The sequence below is a fragment of the Pipra filicauda genome, unplaced genomic scaffold (assembly GCF_003945595.2).
Source record: "Pipra filicauda isolate LSUMZ 115617 unplaced genomic scaffold, ASM394559v2 scaffold322_size837228_pilon, whole genome shotgun sequence".
In the NCBI taxonomy this organism is placed as follows: Eukaryota; Metazoa; Chordata; class Aves; order Passeriformes; family Pipridae; genus Pipra; species Pipra filicauda.
In genome coordinates, this window is record NW_024104446.1 from 606,418 (window position 1) to 623,133 (window position 16,716).

General features: G+C 45.0%; 2 protein-coding genes and 1 long non-coding RNA gene across 3 annotated transcripts in view; 2 read left to right on the plus strand and 1 right to left on the minus strand.

Annotated features, from left to right (window-relative positions):
- Positions 1-2,362, minus strand: part of FHIP2A (FHF complex subunit HOOK interacting protein 2A) — a 34,018-nt gene extending 31,656 nt beyond the window's left edge. The window contains exon 1 of the mRNA XM_027740017.2: positions 2,113-2,362. Coding sequence (XP_027595818.1) covers positions 2,113-2,157 — 45 coding nt within the window. The 5' untranslated portion in view covers positions 2,158-2,362. The remainder of the gene's footprint in view (positions 1-2,112) is intronic.
- LOC113997846 lies at positions 1,521-7,045 on the plus strand. Its single transcript, XR_003544234.2, has 4 exons — positions 1,521-2,233; positions 3,791-3,889; positions 4,996-5,079; positions 6,257-7,045. It is a non-coding gene; the product is annotated as an uncharacterized LOC113997846 (long non-coding RNA).
- Positions 7,046-15,669: 8,624 nt separating this feature from the next.
- Positions 15,670-16,716, plus strand: part of ABLIM1 (actin binding LIM protein 1) — a 196,634-nt gene continuing 195,587 nt past the window's right edge. Inside the window, exon 1 of the mRNA XM_039383744.1 lies at positions 15,670-16,148. Within this exon, the coding sequence (XP_039239678.1) occupies positions 16,136-16,148 (13 nt within the window). The 5' untranslated portion in view covers positions 15,670-16,135. The remainder of the gene's footprint in view (positions 16,149-16,716) is intronic.

Here is a 16,716-nt window from a genome sequence, read left to right on the forward strand (position 1 = left end):
AGCTGAAAATTGTTCAGCTGCAACTGAATTCCTATGGGAGGCAGGCACCCAAAACCTTCGAGAATTGATATCTTAGTAACGAGTTCTATTGCTGATATTCAGGGTTCAGAGTCCACTTGGGGCTGCACAAGCTACATTTGCTCCACAGCAATAACAGCAATTCTCTAGGTTCTGAAAACAGCAGGCAGCATCAAAGTGGACTTATCTAATATTTGGGATTCATTACTTTTCATTTTCAGCATAGCATAGCCAAGCAACCCACATACTTTCATTACAGACAGAATGAAACACCCACTTTAAGTCACATACAGCCCCCAAACTGGTGAAAAATTTCTATTTCTCAGTTCAGTCTTGAATTGGTGAGTTAAAATTTCTAGATCCAGTAAGAAACATTCTTAATATCCTCTTGCTTTTGTGAGTCCATGTCTCATTCCCAGTGTGTGGTGCTCAGTATTTGTCACAACTCTGTAAATGCAATTTAGTGCAGTATTTGTTATCAGGAGATCCATCACATTGGTGGTAGCAGAATGAGGCAATTCCAAAAGGGACACCAGAGTCGAGCAAGGACAAATAGCATGTTGTTCGACTGCACTCACTTGCAAAATGATGGTATCAATCTGTTTCTGTATTTTGTTTTTCTTTTTTTATCAAAAGATTGTCTAGTCCCTATTATTTCTACTTTTCTCCTTTTTCATTTAGCTCATTCGTTTTTCCTATTTTTCTTTTTATGGATCTCAAATAAATGCAGTTCTTTTTGTTAATTTTTGCACACATCAATAATGTAAACATTCCTCTAGGAATAACTTCTATTAGATCTCTTGAATTGGTAGGCCTGAAACAGTAACTTCTCCTCCACTCCTGCATCTCTCAGTCATCCGGTCTCACTCAAAATGTGGCACAGCTCACCATAACAAGCTTTCCTTAGTCAGGCAGGCACTAATTTCTGTTTCCCCTCCAAAGAAAGCACTGTCTATTGAAGGCATTCTCATGTGGTCAGAGTGTTTTCAAATAAGATATTTTGTCATTATTTAAAACATTTCTTTCCAAATGCCACTTTACCACTAAAAGAGCAAACTGCAATTAATTAATACATGCCTAACTTTTAAAACTGAATAGTCCTACAGATCCACAGGCACACATAAAGCCAAGGATGTGCTCCAGTGCAGTATCGAAGCATACATTAATGCACAAAGCATACATTAATGCACAAAGGCTGCCCCTCACATGAGGCAGCATTTGGCATGCAGGCTCTTCTTACAACCATTAGGATTTAGCCTGCAAGCTCTTTTTGCAACTATTTCAACAATTTTCCTCCAACACTTTCCACCTTCACTTCCAGCAGTATTTCACCGCCAGCTTTTAGCATCTCTTCACGTTTAAGTCTCGCAGGAGTGTTGGCTTAGTGGGAGAGGTGCTGAAAGGCAGGGAATCACCACCAGGACCCCGCCTCAGCAAAAAGCAAACAAAAATAAGCGGTATGGACAGGCAGAGCCGAACGCGGCCTGCAGCAATGGCAGCTCACAAACAGGCCCAGCACAGCTCGGGGCACAAACACAGCCCCGGGTGCTCCCGGCCAACGAGACAATAAACCGGAGGTGAAAAACGTCACTGGGAAAGTGACACGGTCCCGCAGAAGCACCGGAGACGGCGGCTATTGTCTGCTGACCGCTACAATATGAAAATCCTGAGGAGCTTCCTGATTCACCTCCTTTATTGTTTGTGTCGCCGAAAGGCACGGGCCGAGTGAGGGCCGGGCCCGGGCTGCCCTCGGGCCCGGCAGTGCCCGGCGGTGACAGCGGAAGCGGAGCCGGGGCCGCCCGGGCAGCGGCCGCTCCGTCCTCCCCCGGCACCCCCGGCTCTGCAGGGCCGCGCTGGGGCGATTCGCTCCCTCCCCGCGCTCCCCGCGGAGCCTCCCCCTCGGCCTCCACCTCCCCGGCCCGCGGCAGGGCCGAGCCGGGTCCGGACCCGCGCCCCGCGGTGTCCCGGCCGGCGGCAGCCCCGGGGGCCGGCGGGGAAGGGGCTCCGGGCCCGTCCGAGCCCCTGCCCCGCGCTCGGCGCTAGGCCCGGCTCGCAGCCCCGGTGCGGCGTGGCCGGGCCCGCCGGCGGCCTTACCGCCTCCACGGCGTGCTGCAGGATGGAGGTGAACTTGGAGAACATCCTGTCCCGCGACTGCAGCAGCCGCTGCCGGGAGGACCGCGAGAGCTCCTCGATGCGCCGCCGCCGCCGCTCCAGGGTGAGGGCTGCATGCGGGGGCCTGGCCGCGGGGATCGGGCGGGCGGGCGCCGGCGCTGCCTTTCGCTCCCCGGCGGACACCGTGGCACTGACACCGCCGGGCGCGGCGGCGGCGGCTGCCGAGGCTCCGGGTGCCCTGCAGGGGCCGCCACCCCCCGCACGCCGCCCGGCCCTGCCGGCCCTGCCCGCCCCGCTCCGCTCCGCCCGGAGCGCCGCGTTCCGCCCGGGCCGCCTGTCCCAGGTTGGCAGCGGGCACCGAGCCCCAGGAGCCCCGAGCCAGCCCCCGCCTCTGCGGGCAATTCCCGGGCAGGGAGGTGAATCACAGAATCGATTAGATTGGAAAAGACCTCTGAGATCATCGAGTCCAGCCTATGACCGAACACCACCAGGTCAACCAGACCATGGCACCACGTGCCACCTCCACTCTTTCCTTGAAACCTCCAGGGAAGGTGACTCCACTGCTTCCCTGGTCAGCCCATTCCAATATCTAATACTCCTTTCTGTGAAGAAGTTCTTCCTAATGTCCAACCTAAACCTCCCCTGACACAGCTTAAGACTATATTCTCTTGTCCTGTTGCTCATTGCTTGGGAGAAGAGAATGATACCCAACCCGCCACAACCTCCTTTCAGGTAGTTGTAGAGAGTGATAAAGTCACCCCTGAGTCTCCTTTTCTTCAGACTCAGTACTCCCAGCTCCCTAAGCCGCTCCTCATAGGACTTGCACTCGAGTCCCTTCCTCAGCTCCATTGCTTTCTCTGGACAAACTCCAGTACCTCAATGGCCTTCCTGAATTGAGGGGCCCAGGGATACAGCACTTGCGGTGTGGCCTCCCCAGTGCCAAGTACAGAGAGATAAGCCTTTCCCTGGTCCTGCTGGCCACACTATTCCCGATCCCAGCCAGGATGCCATTGTCTTCTTGGCCGCCTGGGTACACACTGGCTCAGGTGAGGGGAAGAGGCACCCACCTCTGCTGTCCCTGTGCCCAGACGCTGCCATCAGGCTCCCACAAAGGTCTCTGGGGCTACATGTGCCCCTCAGAATCATGAGAGTGGGGAGACCGCCACCTCCACCCGCCTGCCAGCATGGTACAGATGCGGAACAGCCCTGGCATGGATGGCCAAAGGCCCAGATTGCCGTCTACTGGAACATTTTGGGTCTGTCACTGTCCACAGGGACGGTGAGATCCTCAAGGATACGATGACGTGCCCAGCTATCCACAAAGCAGCACAAGGGTGATAAGCTCAGAAAGACAGTGACAAGCGGTAGAGTCACCACCAAATGAGTGGATGTGGCGCTTTGCCATATGATTTAGTGGTCATGGTGGTGTGAGGTCAAACATTGGACCTGAGGATCTTGGAGGTCTTTTCCAACCTTAATGATTCAATCTTGTTGCTGCTGGGTGAAAGGCAGGTTGAGTGGGTGGCATGGTCCTGTCTGACTGTGGTTAGCCTGGGGCTTGCAGAGAACCACATCTAAGAGGGCTTGTGGCAATGAGCACATTACCCATTTCACTGGGGGTGTTTTGTTTATTTTGTTTGTTTGTTTATTTGTTTTACAGAGAGAAAGAGGCAAAGATGGGTTTATTTCACCTCCAAATCAAATACTTCAAAGAAAAAGATCATCCCTGCCATTTTCCAGTGCCATGCAAAAAGCAGAGGTAAGGTGGGGTGAGCAGAGGTTATGGATGTAGCTAGCAAGTGGTGTGATGTTTTGGGAACAGCTGCAATTCATGGGATAATATTTGGGCACTAGGAGAACAAGATTGCTTTGGCACGGCAGAGAGTGAAATGTTGGGAAGGTGAAAGACTAGTAGGGGAAAAGGAAGAGAACCTGTAGTACCAAATGAAGAAAAGCTGCCTCATTAATTTTTTGAGATGAATGAACACCAACTTCCTCATATGCTAAGAGAAAGCAGAGAGAGATGAATCCAAAGACATGACAAAACTACTCTTTAACTTCTGTTCTTTAAATTGTGTCACCTGGGAAGTCAGACTATGACTGTTGACCCTGTGATAAAGTCTTACCATGATTCTGCTGTACTGGTTGCTGTTACTACCTCTGTGCTTTGCAGGCACAGAGAGCTACAGTCCAGGTACTCTATGGAAGTAAATAGTAGTTGTATGTGGACACCTCCACTGCAGGGCTAGCTATTTCCTTTTTAAAATCCATATATATAAAATAAGAATTTAAAAGGTGTTACTTCTTCGGTTTTTAAAATCTGCTTACTCGTGGTTTGTCAAGTTCTATTCTATAGATGTTCATACAGAAATGTAAATTTTCTGTGTGGATAGTCACATGGTGAAACACATGTACCATCTCTGTGTTTAGGTAATTATTAACTGGATAGATGCTGCATTTGGAAGGTGCCTATCTTCTATCATTTAACATTAAAAGTTCTGTTAGACTTTTTAAGTGTGCTCTAGGAGACAAATCTGTCTTCAGATGAATTTAAGTGTCATCGACTATAGTTTTGCAATACACCCAGATTATTATTAATGTTTATGTATATTTTAATATGTAATACTTAGCTATTTATTTTGTTTATATTATTATTTTTATATAAGTATAGTTCAAGTGTTACTTTCAGCCTGCTTGTATGGTTTTTATTTGAAATTCTTATTGCTTTCATTAAAAAGTTAAAGATGAGTTGTGGTTTTTAATGCAAATTTTGTCAGCACAACCACAGTAGTGGAACAACTTTCCTCCCATCAGTGTGATGCCATTTACCATGTTAATGAGCACCTTCCCCTTTTCTCACCGTAGATACCGTTTTGGAGCCTGCATCATTTCAGAAGAAAATGTGGATATAAGGCACACGTACTTGATTAGGGTGTCTAAGAGAACATGGTAATTTAAGATGCTCTTTGCAATCTGTTTGTTTCTGAAAAAATGTCTTTTGAATGTGCCTGGGCCTTCCCATTTCTGAGCAGCAGAATGAATAAAGAAACAGTAAGATATCATGAAGATATAAAAAGAGACAGTTTTATAACTCTGAGAGTATTCCTAAGCATGCTTAACAATTTAGGAAATCATAAGTCACAGATTTACAGATGGTGAGGTAAAGCTTTTCTAAGAGTGCCTTATGTATATAAATTCATTATTATTTAAACAGAATATTTCATAGCTGTTGAAATTAAGATTTTGATTGTAAAAGTGACTTCTTATTAGGACTTCTCAATGTGAAATGCCTTCCAGCAGAGGAAACAAAGAAAATACCACAGTTAAATGATTATTCCTAAGCTTATTAAACAAATTGAGTCTCTGCACATAAGCCTGCATTTATTTACCAATAGCTTGAATGTGTAGCCATACATGCAGAATCCAACCTGTAGTGCTTATATCTATTGCAAATTATAGATATACTTTTTGAATGTTTTTTTAAAGTAGTCTCTTAGTTTCTCAAGTATATGTATGTATTTCTCACTGCTGGGAATATTGGATAAATATTCACAGACCAGTAATAATGCAAATCACTGGAAACTAAGGGAAAAATTCTTTCACCAGGGTCAGTGCAGAAGAACTTAGCTAAGGTTACATTTTGTTTGGATACTTCTTGTTCTCACTGGAGGTGATTTAATTGGAGATGATGCAGTTATGGACGAGCTACCAGTGTCATATCACATACAACAATACATCTTCACCTGCTCATGCTTTATAATGTTTCCACCGAAATAAACACAAGTATTACTACCTATTTTAGTACTCTTGAGAGCAGAGTTCTGATGGTTTGAGGGTGTTGGGGGTTTTTTTGGCGAAACAGTTCTTTTTTTGGGGCAATACATGCAGTGAGTTAGTGTTTTGCTTGAATGTGAGAAGACAGTGTGAAAGTGAGGCTATTCTAATTGATAGAGCTTTTGGGAACTTTTCTCCTTCTTACAGATTAATGAAATTGTCTAGATTAAATCAATTTAGATGGAGTGAGAGAGTGAGATAATTGGCTAGCCTTTCTATCTGAAAATTTCTCTGCTATTTGGATTGATGGCATCAAGCCAGTGTCTAATGGATGCATTTGTCTACATTACAGAAGAACTTCTTGCAGTCTGGACTTTCACTTCAGAGAAGCTGAAAATTTGGAAGGTGCATTTTTGTATCCTAGGATGAAAACTTGCAAGTAGAGCTGTGCCCAGTATCTGTTGATATTCTGGATTTTATTGTGTTTATAATAATCAGATTGACATCTATGTTTTCAGTGACTACTTGGATGAAATAAAGAATGAAGTTTTAGTGGCTCAGCATGATCTCTGCTTTTTAGGAGGGCTAAAGGGATTGTTAACTTCATCTTCATACCTGTCTGATTCTGGACTTTATTACAGAAAGCAAGCATGTTGTGCATTACATACTGAAGAGCAAGCACTGGAACTCAGGTCATTTTCTGCCATGAATTTCTGGTTGTCTGTGCTCTCATCTGTGTGCATCAGCTCCCTCCTTGCTGATTTGCTGGCAGCACCATGTAATCAGCTCATGCAGTATTTCATAAATCCCATTTTCAGGCATTTCCTGGCATGTGTATCCTGCTCCACATCTGCACATCTGCTCCTTATGTGCAGATATTCATTTGTCTTCTGATGGTTACAAACTTCTTAGTGATTAATCTTTTGTCTTATTGCTTACCTGTCACATCTGCAAGTGTCTTCTGACACCAACATTCACCGATACTGTGGAAGACTCAACACCAGGCAAATATTGCCTGCCCAGTAGCTATTGCTTATGTTTGTGCTTCAGTTACACTGTCTGTACCCTGATTTATCTTATATAATGGCTTGTAAAGGAGACCACGAGGAGGTCAGAAGTACATGTTATCAGTGAAATGAGACATTTATTTTCCAAACACATCATGTTTTCCTGAAATGTTTCTATTCCACTGGAAGCATTATAATCCAGGTTTTCCTCCATAAGTAAATATATGAATGTTCTGCAACAGGGTGTCTGCAAATGCTAGCATATAATAAATTACTGAAACCAAATAAAATACACTTGAATGTGACCAGTTAGAGCTTAGCCAATTTCACTGAAGTCTGCAGGTTAGCAGGAGCACAAGTTTACTTGTTCTTGTGGTAGTGGAAGCTGAAGCAAGGAGATTAAAGATAGACTACTGAGTTTATGCTGTATTGCAACACTAATGACTGCAAAAGTCTATGTTATAAATAGACATAAAACTGGATGTTGCCCTGAAATACTGGAAACAAAATAATTGACTGTTTGTCTGCTATAAATTGGTTCCCTCAGTATTTCATCTGAGTGTTTGCAGAGAGAGAAGTCTGGCAACCAGAATCTGTTTGTGTTTCTGGGGAGAATTCAGGTGCTTAGCCTTGACCCTACTGAGAGATTTCCAAGTAATGTTCAGATAAGCTCTGACTGCATTGTTTGTTTTCTAATGCATAATAAGATTTCATTGTTACTTACATCTTTAGATTAAGGGCTATAATCTGTTGATCCCTAAAATGTCATCAGATAATCTGTTTAATCATAAGCAAAAGCTGATCTTGATAGTCTGTATGAGTTATGCAAATTAATTCAGGCACACTAGTACCATGCAAGTATAGAAGCTTTCAGCAGAGTGCTCTTTCTCATTAGTCCACAATTAAAAGTAAGATTTTGTTAGAGTTTCAATTCACATATCTCTGTCCTGAGGCATAATTGAAATCTCTTAGGGAGTCTGACGTGAAATTTTGAAGCAAGTGTCAAAAATATTTATGTTGCAAGTCACTCGATAGTGGCTTCATGATTAATTTTAAATTATTGATAGCACAGTTATCTAGAAGGGCCCAAATACTAGTGTCACAACGCTCTCCAGCGTTCACTACCCATAAAATTGAGTGACAAAATTCCAGCGATTTTCTCCATCTGTTTGTCGGGAAGGTGGCCACTGAATCCCGAGAGTTCCAGCTCTCACCAGCAGAGAGCGCAGCTGACCTGGCTTAACCTCTGGGACACAAAGCAGCAGGATTTAGAGAGATTCCCTCATAGAATGTTTCTAGGGAAAAAAATAACCCTGTGTATACCGTGTAGAATGAACTAGTATGTCAACTAGTAATATTGCCTCTGGGCTTAACTGCTGTGTATTACTTGGCTTGTAAGAGCTTTGCTTGCTACACGTGACAGCCCATCATTAGCAGTTCACTTGTCCTGCTTGGTTCTCAAATTATGTTATTTGAAGCTACGGGACTGATTTGAGTTTATAAAGACATTGACGTACCCCTGTGGCTGTCACATGCCACATGATATTTGCATCTTTGCATCATCTTTGCAACAACTAAACCCCAATGAATTTAGGAAGAGTCTTGTATTCAGAGACTGGCCCTTCTTGACAACTAATTGAATTCTCATGTGGTTTCCACAGAGGTGAGAGTGACCATGTACATCTCCATTGCATTATTTTACCTGCAGGTGAGGGTAGAGGGAGCCACCTCTACCTCTCCGCTTTCTCATAGGATTTCATGTTCAGAAGGTATACTCTGAGCCAAACTGCATTTCCAGAAAAAGTATGTACAGCTTGATCCTTTGTAATTTTTTCTGAGTCATCAGCCCTATAGGAGCAAGCGTCTGTACTTGGATAAAGCCTTTAAGGAACTGAGCTGGAGGCACTACTGACTGAGCAAAGAAAATGAAGTCTGCAGTAGACCCAGTGTCATGCAGGAATATTTCTGTTGCTCATCCCTGTTCTTTTGCCTCAGGCTGATTTGGACTAGTTTGACACTAAGTCCTCATGTTGTGCAATGCTGAAGTAAGCAGACCTGTGTTTGTAATATGCCTAATATAATGGAACCTGTTCCTGATTAGATCTTGGAGTAGTGCTGTAATATGCTGTACTTGATTCCTGCCTGGCAGCTCATGTGCCAAGCGAAGTATTTCTAGCGATTTAGTTTCTCTGGTTTTATGTTCAGGAGCTGTTACCCCCAGTGTCTGGGTCTCCCAGGAATTCCCAGGTGCAGTATATTGAGCTGTGATTAGTACCCGGAGTGCCTGACTGTTGCATCAGACACTGCAGTCTGCAGCAGTCTGCATGTCCTGCTTCCTCTTCGGCAGCAGAGACCCAGTTGTGATACTGGCATTGCATGTACAGCATAAGTCAAAATTCTATATTCAGATGTAGAAATCTTGGACTGACATTAATCGGTCTCCATGAGCTGTTGCAAAACAACTCATCCCGGAGCCCGATCCCGGCCCACAGAGGGCAGCCCGATGCCGTGTTTTACTTCAGTGATGTGCTCAACTTGGGAATTCAGTCATCTGCTGGCATCTCTATCAGCATGACTTGCTGGGGAATAAACAACCGAATGTTGTGGAGAATTAGCATCAGCCCTAAGCTCAAACAGATTCAAAAGTGGACTTAAAAAAAAATTGCATGGCTAAATTAAACCACCTTGTACTATTTTTTTAAAATCATACCGAAAGAAAAATATTACATAAGAAAGCTCAGTTTTGAATATCTTGCATGTACAACAAATAAATTCATTGGTTAAAAGGCAAGAGAGGGAAAATACCCAGAATTTGTGTACCTGCATGTACTGGGCAAGACTAATAGAAGAAAAGTGCTTTTCTCTTTTTCCAAATCTCTTCAGGAATCTTTCAGGATTCAAGTTATTGTTACCAGTTACTGTTACTGTTTCTGTTACAGTCATAAGACTGCTCCTTTGGCTGGTTGGCCCATGTTCTTTCCCAAGTGTGTCCTAAGTCCTTGTGAAACAGCCATCACAATTTCCAGGAGATTTTGTGTAAGAGACTGTGTTTACATGCAGACATGTGCCTGAGCTATAAAACTTATCAGTGCCAGGTGGGGTGCCAGGGCTTGGTATCTTGACTTATGAAAAGGAACAAGGCATACGGCTCCTGAAAAAGAGCCAGTACTTTGTGTCTCTCAAATCAAATTGCATCTACCAGCTAATTAAGGAATGATCTTGAAATGCTCTGAAGGGAAGCCTGTCCAGTTCTGTATTTCTCAGCCAGAGGGCCCTGCAACACAGTATTCAGAATAGAAAATATGTATAAAGAAAATAGCATTGAGAAATTAAGACAGCCTCAGCAATGTGTGAATTCCAGGAGTACAGGGAGAAACGTAAGTATCTCTTATGATCAGATACCAAATTACACACAACTATTTAGATAATTAATTTTTTTGACCCCAGACTTGTAACCCCACACAAGCCTGGCTGTTCACAGCAGAATGTAGTTTATACTCTTCTCAGAGTTTGGCTCATTGTAATTGCAACTGCAGGTGAATTTTCGCTTCTCATTCCTAAAACTTTTCCCATGTGTAGGAGTGCTGAGAGATTTTGGCTCTAGTTTATTCAGAATATTCTTTGCTATTCTTGCAATGCTGTTCATTAAGATCTTTGCTAAGGTGAACTTTGACCAAGCTAGTGCCTGCCACATTTTACATGGTGTAAAAGATACTCTATGTAAAAACACTTGCACATTTAACCAATTTTGCCACAGCAAAATTCTTTAGGGTAAATAGTAAAGTAGGGCACACAGTGAATTAATGCCCTTACTTGATGCAGATCTAAAAACTATAATGTATAATTACCAACAAAGGCAGTTTATGGGATTGTCTCTAAATCTTCTGAGGCAACCACTGATGCAGTTACTCCATTGCAGAAGGTTGGTCAGGCAGGACCCGCCCTTGGTGAAGCCCTGCTGCCTGTCTCCAATCACCTCCCTGTTCTCCATGTGCCGTACCATAGCTTCTAGGACGATCTGTTCCATGGTCTTCCCGGGCATAGAGGTGAGACTGATGGGTCAATAGTTCCCAGAGTCCTACTTTCCACCCTTTTTAAAAATAGGAGTGATGTTTTCCTTTTTCCAGTCACCAGGGACTTCACTTGAGTTTTCAAATATCATGGAGAGTGGCTTGGGAACTGCACCAGGCAATTCCCTCAGGATTCTGGGATGCATCTCATCCAAGTCCCATAGACTTCTATTCACAGCTCTTACTTGCAGTACATGTTTCATATGTGAACCTGTGAGAACCTGATTCAAAACCTGATTAAGTTTCTGACTCTGAACTCTTTCTTGGGATCTTTCTGATAAGGATACACACATAGAGGTGATGCTGAACTTCTTCAGCAGTAAGCTGCCCAATGATGATCTTTCCAGACTTGACACTCAGAAATGAATGGTCATTTTGGCCTTTCTGTCCTAAGTTCCCACAGGCACAGTAGTCATTTTGATGGAAAAGCAATCTAGAGTAGATATAAATAGGCTTATCTGCGGGTTTTTCCTTAGTTTTCCAGGATTGCCAATATTTCTTGGTTATATAAAACCTATATCATTTATGTGATGGCATGATCTTATATAATCTGTGTAAAAGTTTTTGGGTTATTCAAGTCCAGTAGTCTGTACTGACTTGGGATAACAGAGGTTCAATATTATAATTTTTGCCATTAAAGTGCATATATCACAGAAAATCTGAAGAGCTGAATAACATGCAGAGGATTAAGACAACTGGAAAAAGAAGGAACAAGGAGGATGACTTCAGGATTTGTCTTACTCGGGAATTTTCTATCTTTTTGAGTTTGTTTCCTCTTTTTTGTATGATGGTTAAGTCTCTTTATATATGTATGTGGGATATTTGGGGAAAAAAACTTCAGTGAAGATTTCTATCAATATTTGGTGTGAGTAATTTGAGGCTCAGTTCTCCTTTGAAATATATAAATGGGAACATTTCTCAAAAGAGATTAGTGGGAACTGCTCTGGAAGCTCATTGCAATCAGTGAAAGGCCATGTATTTATGTGAATATGCTGCCCATTACTGAATAATTGCAGATTCCAGTAAGAGTCTTACATTGAAAGTAAGAGAGCCGTCTTGCTTTCTTGTCATTCATGTCACAGAGAGCGATTTATTCTGAGCTTATTAAAATTCTGATTAAATTATCAGGCTTAGTAATGCTGTAGATTTTGTTTCTTTCTAGTATGACTGCTACAGGTCTGATTTCCCTAAGAAATGAGCCAGTGGAGTTATAGTGAAACATGTTGCAAAAATTTGTAGAAAATTCCTCTGGTTTCCATCATTCTTCAGCATTCCAGTATCAGTTCAGCAAAATAAACAGATAATTCAGGCCAATCCTGGCCATCCTTGTCATTTGCCTTGCCTACAGAAGTTGTTTAACGAAGTCTACTTCTGTAAGAATTTGTCTTTTGTTCTGAAAAACCCAGTCATTTTCTCACAATGTCTTACAAGAGGAAACATCCTCCATTGTGCAAAGATGGGTATATTCTGACTGATGAGTTATCTGCATCAGACAAAGATGTAATATTGACTTTTGCCTGCTTTTTTGTCCATGCTAAGTCATCCTCCACTGATTTTCAGGGGAAAAAACACATTTACATACAACTGATTAGATCTTAATTATTTTTAAAACCACTATCCTACTTTAAATGTGACAAACTGGTTCAAAAGTGATGAAAGGAAAACTTTCTTTTATATATTCGCACAATGGCTAAGGGACAGCAGGATATGCTGTACAGAGAATACAGTCCACTATTTAGGATACTTTTCTTTGAAGATGCAGGTTTTATTCTTTGCTTTGACATAGATTTTCTCTGTGACCTTAGACAGTATACTTAGCTCCTCAAGGGCATTTAGAAATCTGAGAATACCAATAGGGGATTTGAAAACACCTATTGCTTGGTTCCCAGATCTTCGTTCACAAAGCCTAGCCATGATTGCTTGGTAAAATATATTAATATTTGGACATCTCTGAAAAATCACGAGGTGCCTGTTTGGATCTCTTAAAGCCTGAATACCTTTAAAAAATGTTGATCATAATGGATCTTTTCACATTGTGAGTTAGAAGCCTTGGCTGTCTGCACAGTCAATAGGAGAATGCAGAAGGTAGGATCCTACTTCCTGGCTGACTAATTCAGAAGCCTCAGGCCTGAAATAAAACAATGTCAATCACTGCTCCCTAATGGACTTCTAGAGTAGTCAGGAAATGGTTCAATCAAACAGCGCAACGGCTTGCTGGTGCTAAAAAGGACCATTTCTGTTCCCTTTAATGGTTCCCGCTCACCCTTCCTGGCTGTGCGGTTCTGCACTTGCCTTCTGTCATGTCCTAGTGTTTGTCTGAGCCTTTGGTTCGGAGAGTGAATGTAGTGAATTTGGATAGAAAGTGAGCAACTCTTTGCTAATTGATGAGCTAAAGTAGTTCTGTGAGGATCAGACCAGTGCTGCAGTGAGGGAATCAGGAGCACAGCAGTTGGAGTAAGCAGAGAGGGAGTGCATAGTGTGTGAGCAAGCCTTCTCTGACTCAACATCTCCTATCTATCTGAGGTCTTCATCTGTAAAATAGTAATAATGGTTTCTCATTTCTTGTCTGTACCTTCCTTTTCCACCCTCTTCAGCTTCCTTCCACATTCCCTAGATATTTGCAGGATCTCAGACAGCAACTACAGGAGCTGATTCAGCTGCCCACATGCAGATTGCCCGATCGGTACTTGTGGCCAATGAAGATGTGGCCTCCAGAACTGGTAACTGTTCCCACTGCAGCTTTTCTCTTTCGTTTTAGTTTCTCTTCGTAAGTGCTAATTGCTACAAAACTTGTAGGGATGTAGAACTCTTTCTGAATTATAGCTTTTAGTCAACTTGAATAGAAATTCCCTACATCCAAATCTGAAAATTCTTGGAGGGGACTTGATGGAGGGGACAGACAGGAAAATAAAACTCTATCAGCCTCAATTCCTCCAGAAATCCAGCTAAAAAGCTCTTTTTAATAAATGAGTGCTGTATCTTACCCATTTTAGAATTCTCTAACCAAAACGTCTGTTGAACTTCTCTGCCATAGAGAGTTTACACAATGAATGGATTAAACTCTTTGTGTTCCACAGAAACCCAAGTTACAAATGCTTTTCCCTTCCTGCTTCCTAGCACTATAAAGAAAGGAAGTTCTTCATTAAAAAGCTAATTTCTGCATGTTCCTGAACCTTCTTTTTAAAGCCATCTATTAAGTACCACACAGGAGAACCTGTCATAGTGCTAGTCAGAAACTCACCGAAGGAAGTGGATAGGAAATGACTCAATTGAAAATACAAAATCCTGTCGCACTACATTGATTGAGGAAAACCTTGGCTCTTTTGGACCAGAAGGAAAATTTGAGTTGTTTGCAAGTGGAAAACTTCACTGATTTCAGAAAAGAAGACTGGGAAAGGAACTGTTTTTCAAGTGGATGTCAGTTCATCAACTAAGGATAATGCCATAGGAGTTTGGGAGGAGAAGAACAACTTCAGATTTATTTTATTCCTGCTGCACGATTTAGAAACATTTGTAAGGGGCAAGAAAACAGAATGACATAAGGAATATGATTGAAGTGTTGGGGGGACACTGGGGTAAATAGAGCTGGATATGACTAAAAGTCTTTGCCATGTGTGAGCATGAGCACAAATTCAAACAGATGTGCCGATTCATTTTCTGTGCATGTATCACCCAATAAGAAGGTATGTGAGTGCTGTCCATCCTGCTGCTCCTTCCATATTTGCTTACACATATGCACTCCCTACTCGGTGTGATAGGGAAGGTGATCAGTGTAGCAGCAGTGCCAGAGGGTTGATCTGACAGAGCCGATACGCTGGCTGGGCTGCACCTGCAAACAGCAGTGGGAACATGTGGCACATCTGTTACTAGCACCCATTCCTGCTCTGTGGACACACTGATGTAATCTTCACCACTTCTCTTAGATATGACAATTTGGTAATTGTTGGGTTTTTTTGATGGAGAAATTGTGTAGGCTTCTTTGCTAGAATGAAGATGTACAGTATATGTAGAGCAAAGTGAAGGAGTGTGATTCAGTCTCTCCTGTCGTTTAGTTTGCATGTTGGCTTCTCACTGAACATCACAGATTGTGCTTTCTGTTTCTTAGTTCATAGTTGCCCATTCTGAAATTGATAAAAGTCTGCTGTAGTGTTTTAATTGCATTATTCTGATGTGGTCTTCTAACCTGTCATTCTTGATAAACTAGATCGTTGCTTTCCTTAACTCTTGCCAGCATCTAATAATCTGGTGGCGTAGGGTTTTTCTTTTTAGTGTGGCTTGGGAGTATTTGGCTTTATTAGGCTGGAGGCTGGGCCACCATGGGGAGGGGTGTCCACCAGATACTGATCTTGTTCTGGTGCGTTGCAGTCAGTCGCTCCCTGCTTTTATTAAGGTGCCAGGAGGAAGCTGGGTGCTCTTTCCTGTGTGGTAACGCCAAGACTGCTTTGCTAGACAAGATTGCAAGAAATTCTACGTTTATATACAATTTGCGTACAGATATGCAGGTGTATCTTTGCTGTTCGGTGGGTGAACTTCAAGTTGTGCCACAGATTTCGGCGCCAGGTCCCGAACGCGCACAGCTGCTTTCGCAAGGCGCTGTGGCTCTGGGAGCAGACCCGCCCATCCAGCGCTCCAAGGAGCTGGAGATCCGCCTCGCTGCTTTCCCCGGCGTCTGTGGCTTTTGCCGCCGGTGCGACTGTCCCCGTGTGCGGCACCGCGCCCCGCACACCGTCCGTGCGGTGACACCGCCGCACCCAAGCGCCGCCGGGGCCGCTCCCCGCGCAGGCACCGCGTCCAGGAGCGGCTGCGGCCGCGGTGTCTCCGCCAGCGCTGCCCCGCCCCGCAGCCGCCCCGCTCCGCGCCGGCACCCGCACACACGCACCCGCACACACACACCCGCACACACAGGCGCGCTCCCGCCCCGCGGGGACGCCTCGGCGCCGCCCCGCACCGCGGGGGGCAGGGTAGGGAAGGGCAGGGCAGGGACGGAGCGGACCCGCCCGCCCCGGCCCGGCCCAGCATCGGCCGCCGCCCCCCGCATCGGCCGCCGCGGCGCGGAGGGTGCAGGGCGGTGCGGGCCGAGCGTTGTCGCCGCCGCCACCGCCGCAGGAGCAGCAGGAGCAGCAGGAGCAGCTCCGCGGCTGCCGAGCCTGAGCCATGTCTGCCAGAGGTGGGTCTCCGCCGCGCCGGGGCAGCGCCGCGTCCCTGCGGGCGGCCGGAGCCACGCTGACCTTGGTGCCCGGCCGCGCTGCGGTGCCCGCACCCCGAGGGTGCGCCGGCGATTTCGGGGCAGGGGGAGGCCAGGGGATGTGCCCCCGCCGACCGTCGCCTGCCCGGTGCTGTTTTGCAGCTGGGCCGTGCAGGGGGCACCGGCACGGGCAGCAGCGGGGCTGAGCGCCGCAGAGCATCCTCCGGGGCCAGGCACTCGCCGCACCTGCCTGGCCAGGCGGGGGATCCCGCTCAGCCTTTTCCAGTGCACGGGGGGCGGCGGTGGGAGTGCGGGAAGGTGCGGCGGCTCCGTGCGCGTTAAACGAAGGTGGGAGCGTATACATGCATGCAGAGAAAGGAACATGGTGCTGAAGGTGGGCGTAGGGTTAGACCTCGGCCGTAGTTGCTGCTCAGGGAATGGAAACGGATTGGTACTGGGGGTCTGATGAGCACGGTGAGGCATGTGGCTTGTCCTGTCATTGGTAACGCAAGTGCTCCTGGTAGGGTGTGGTGGTAAATCCAATCATCAG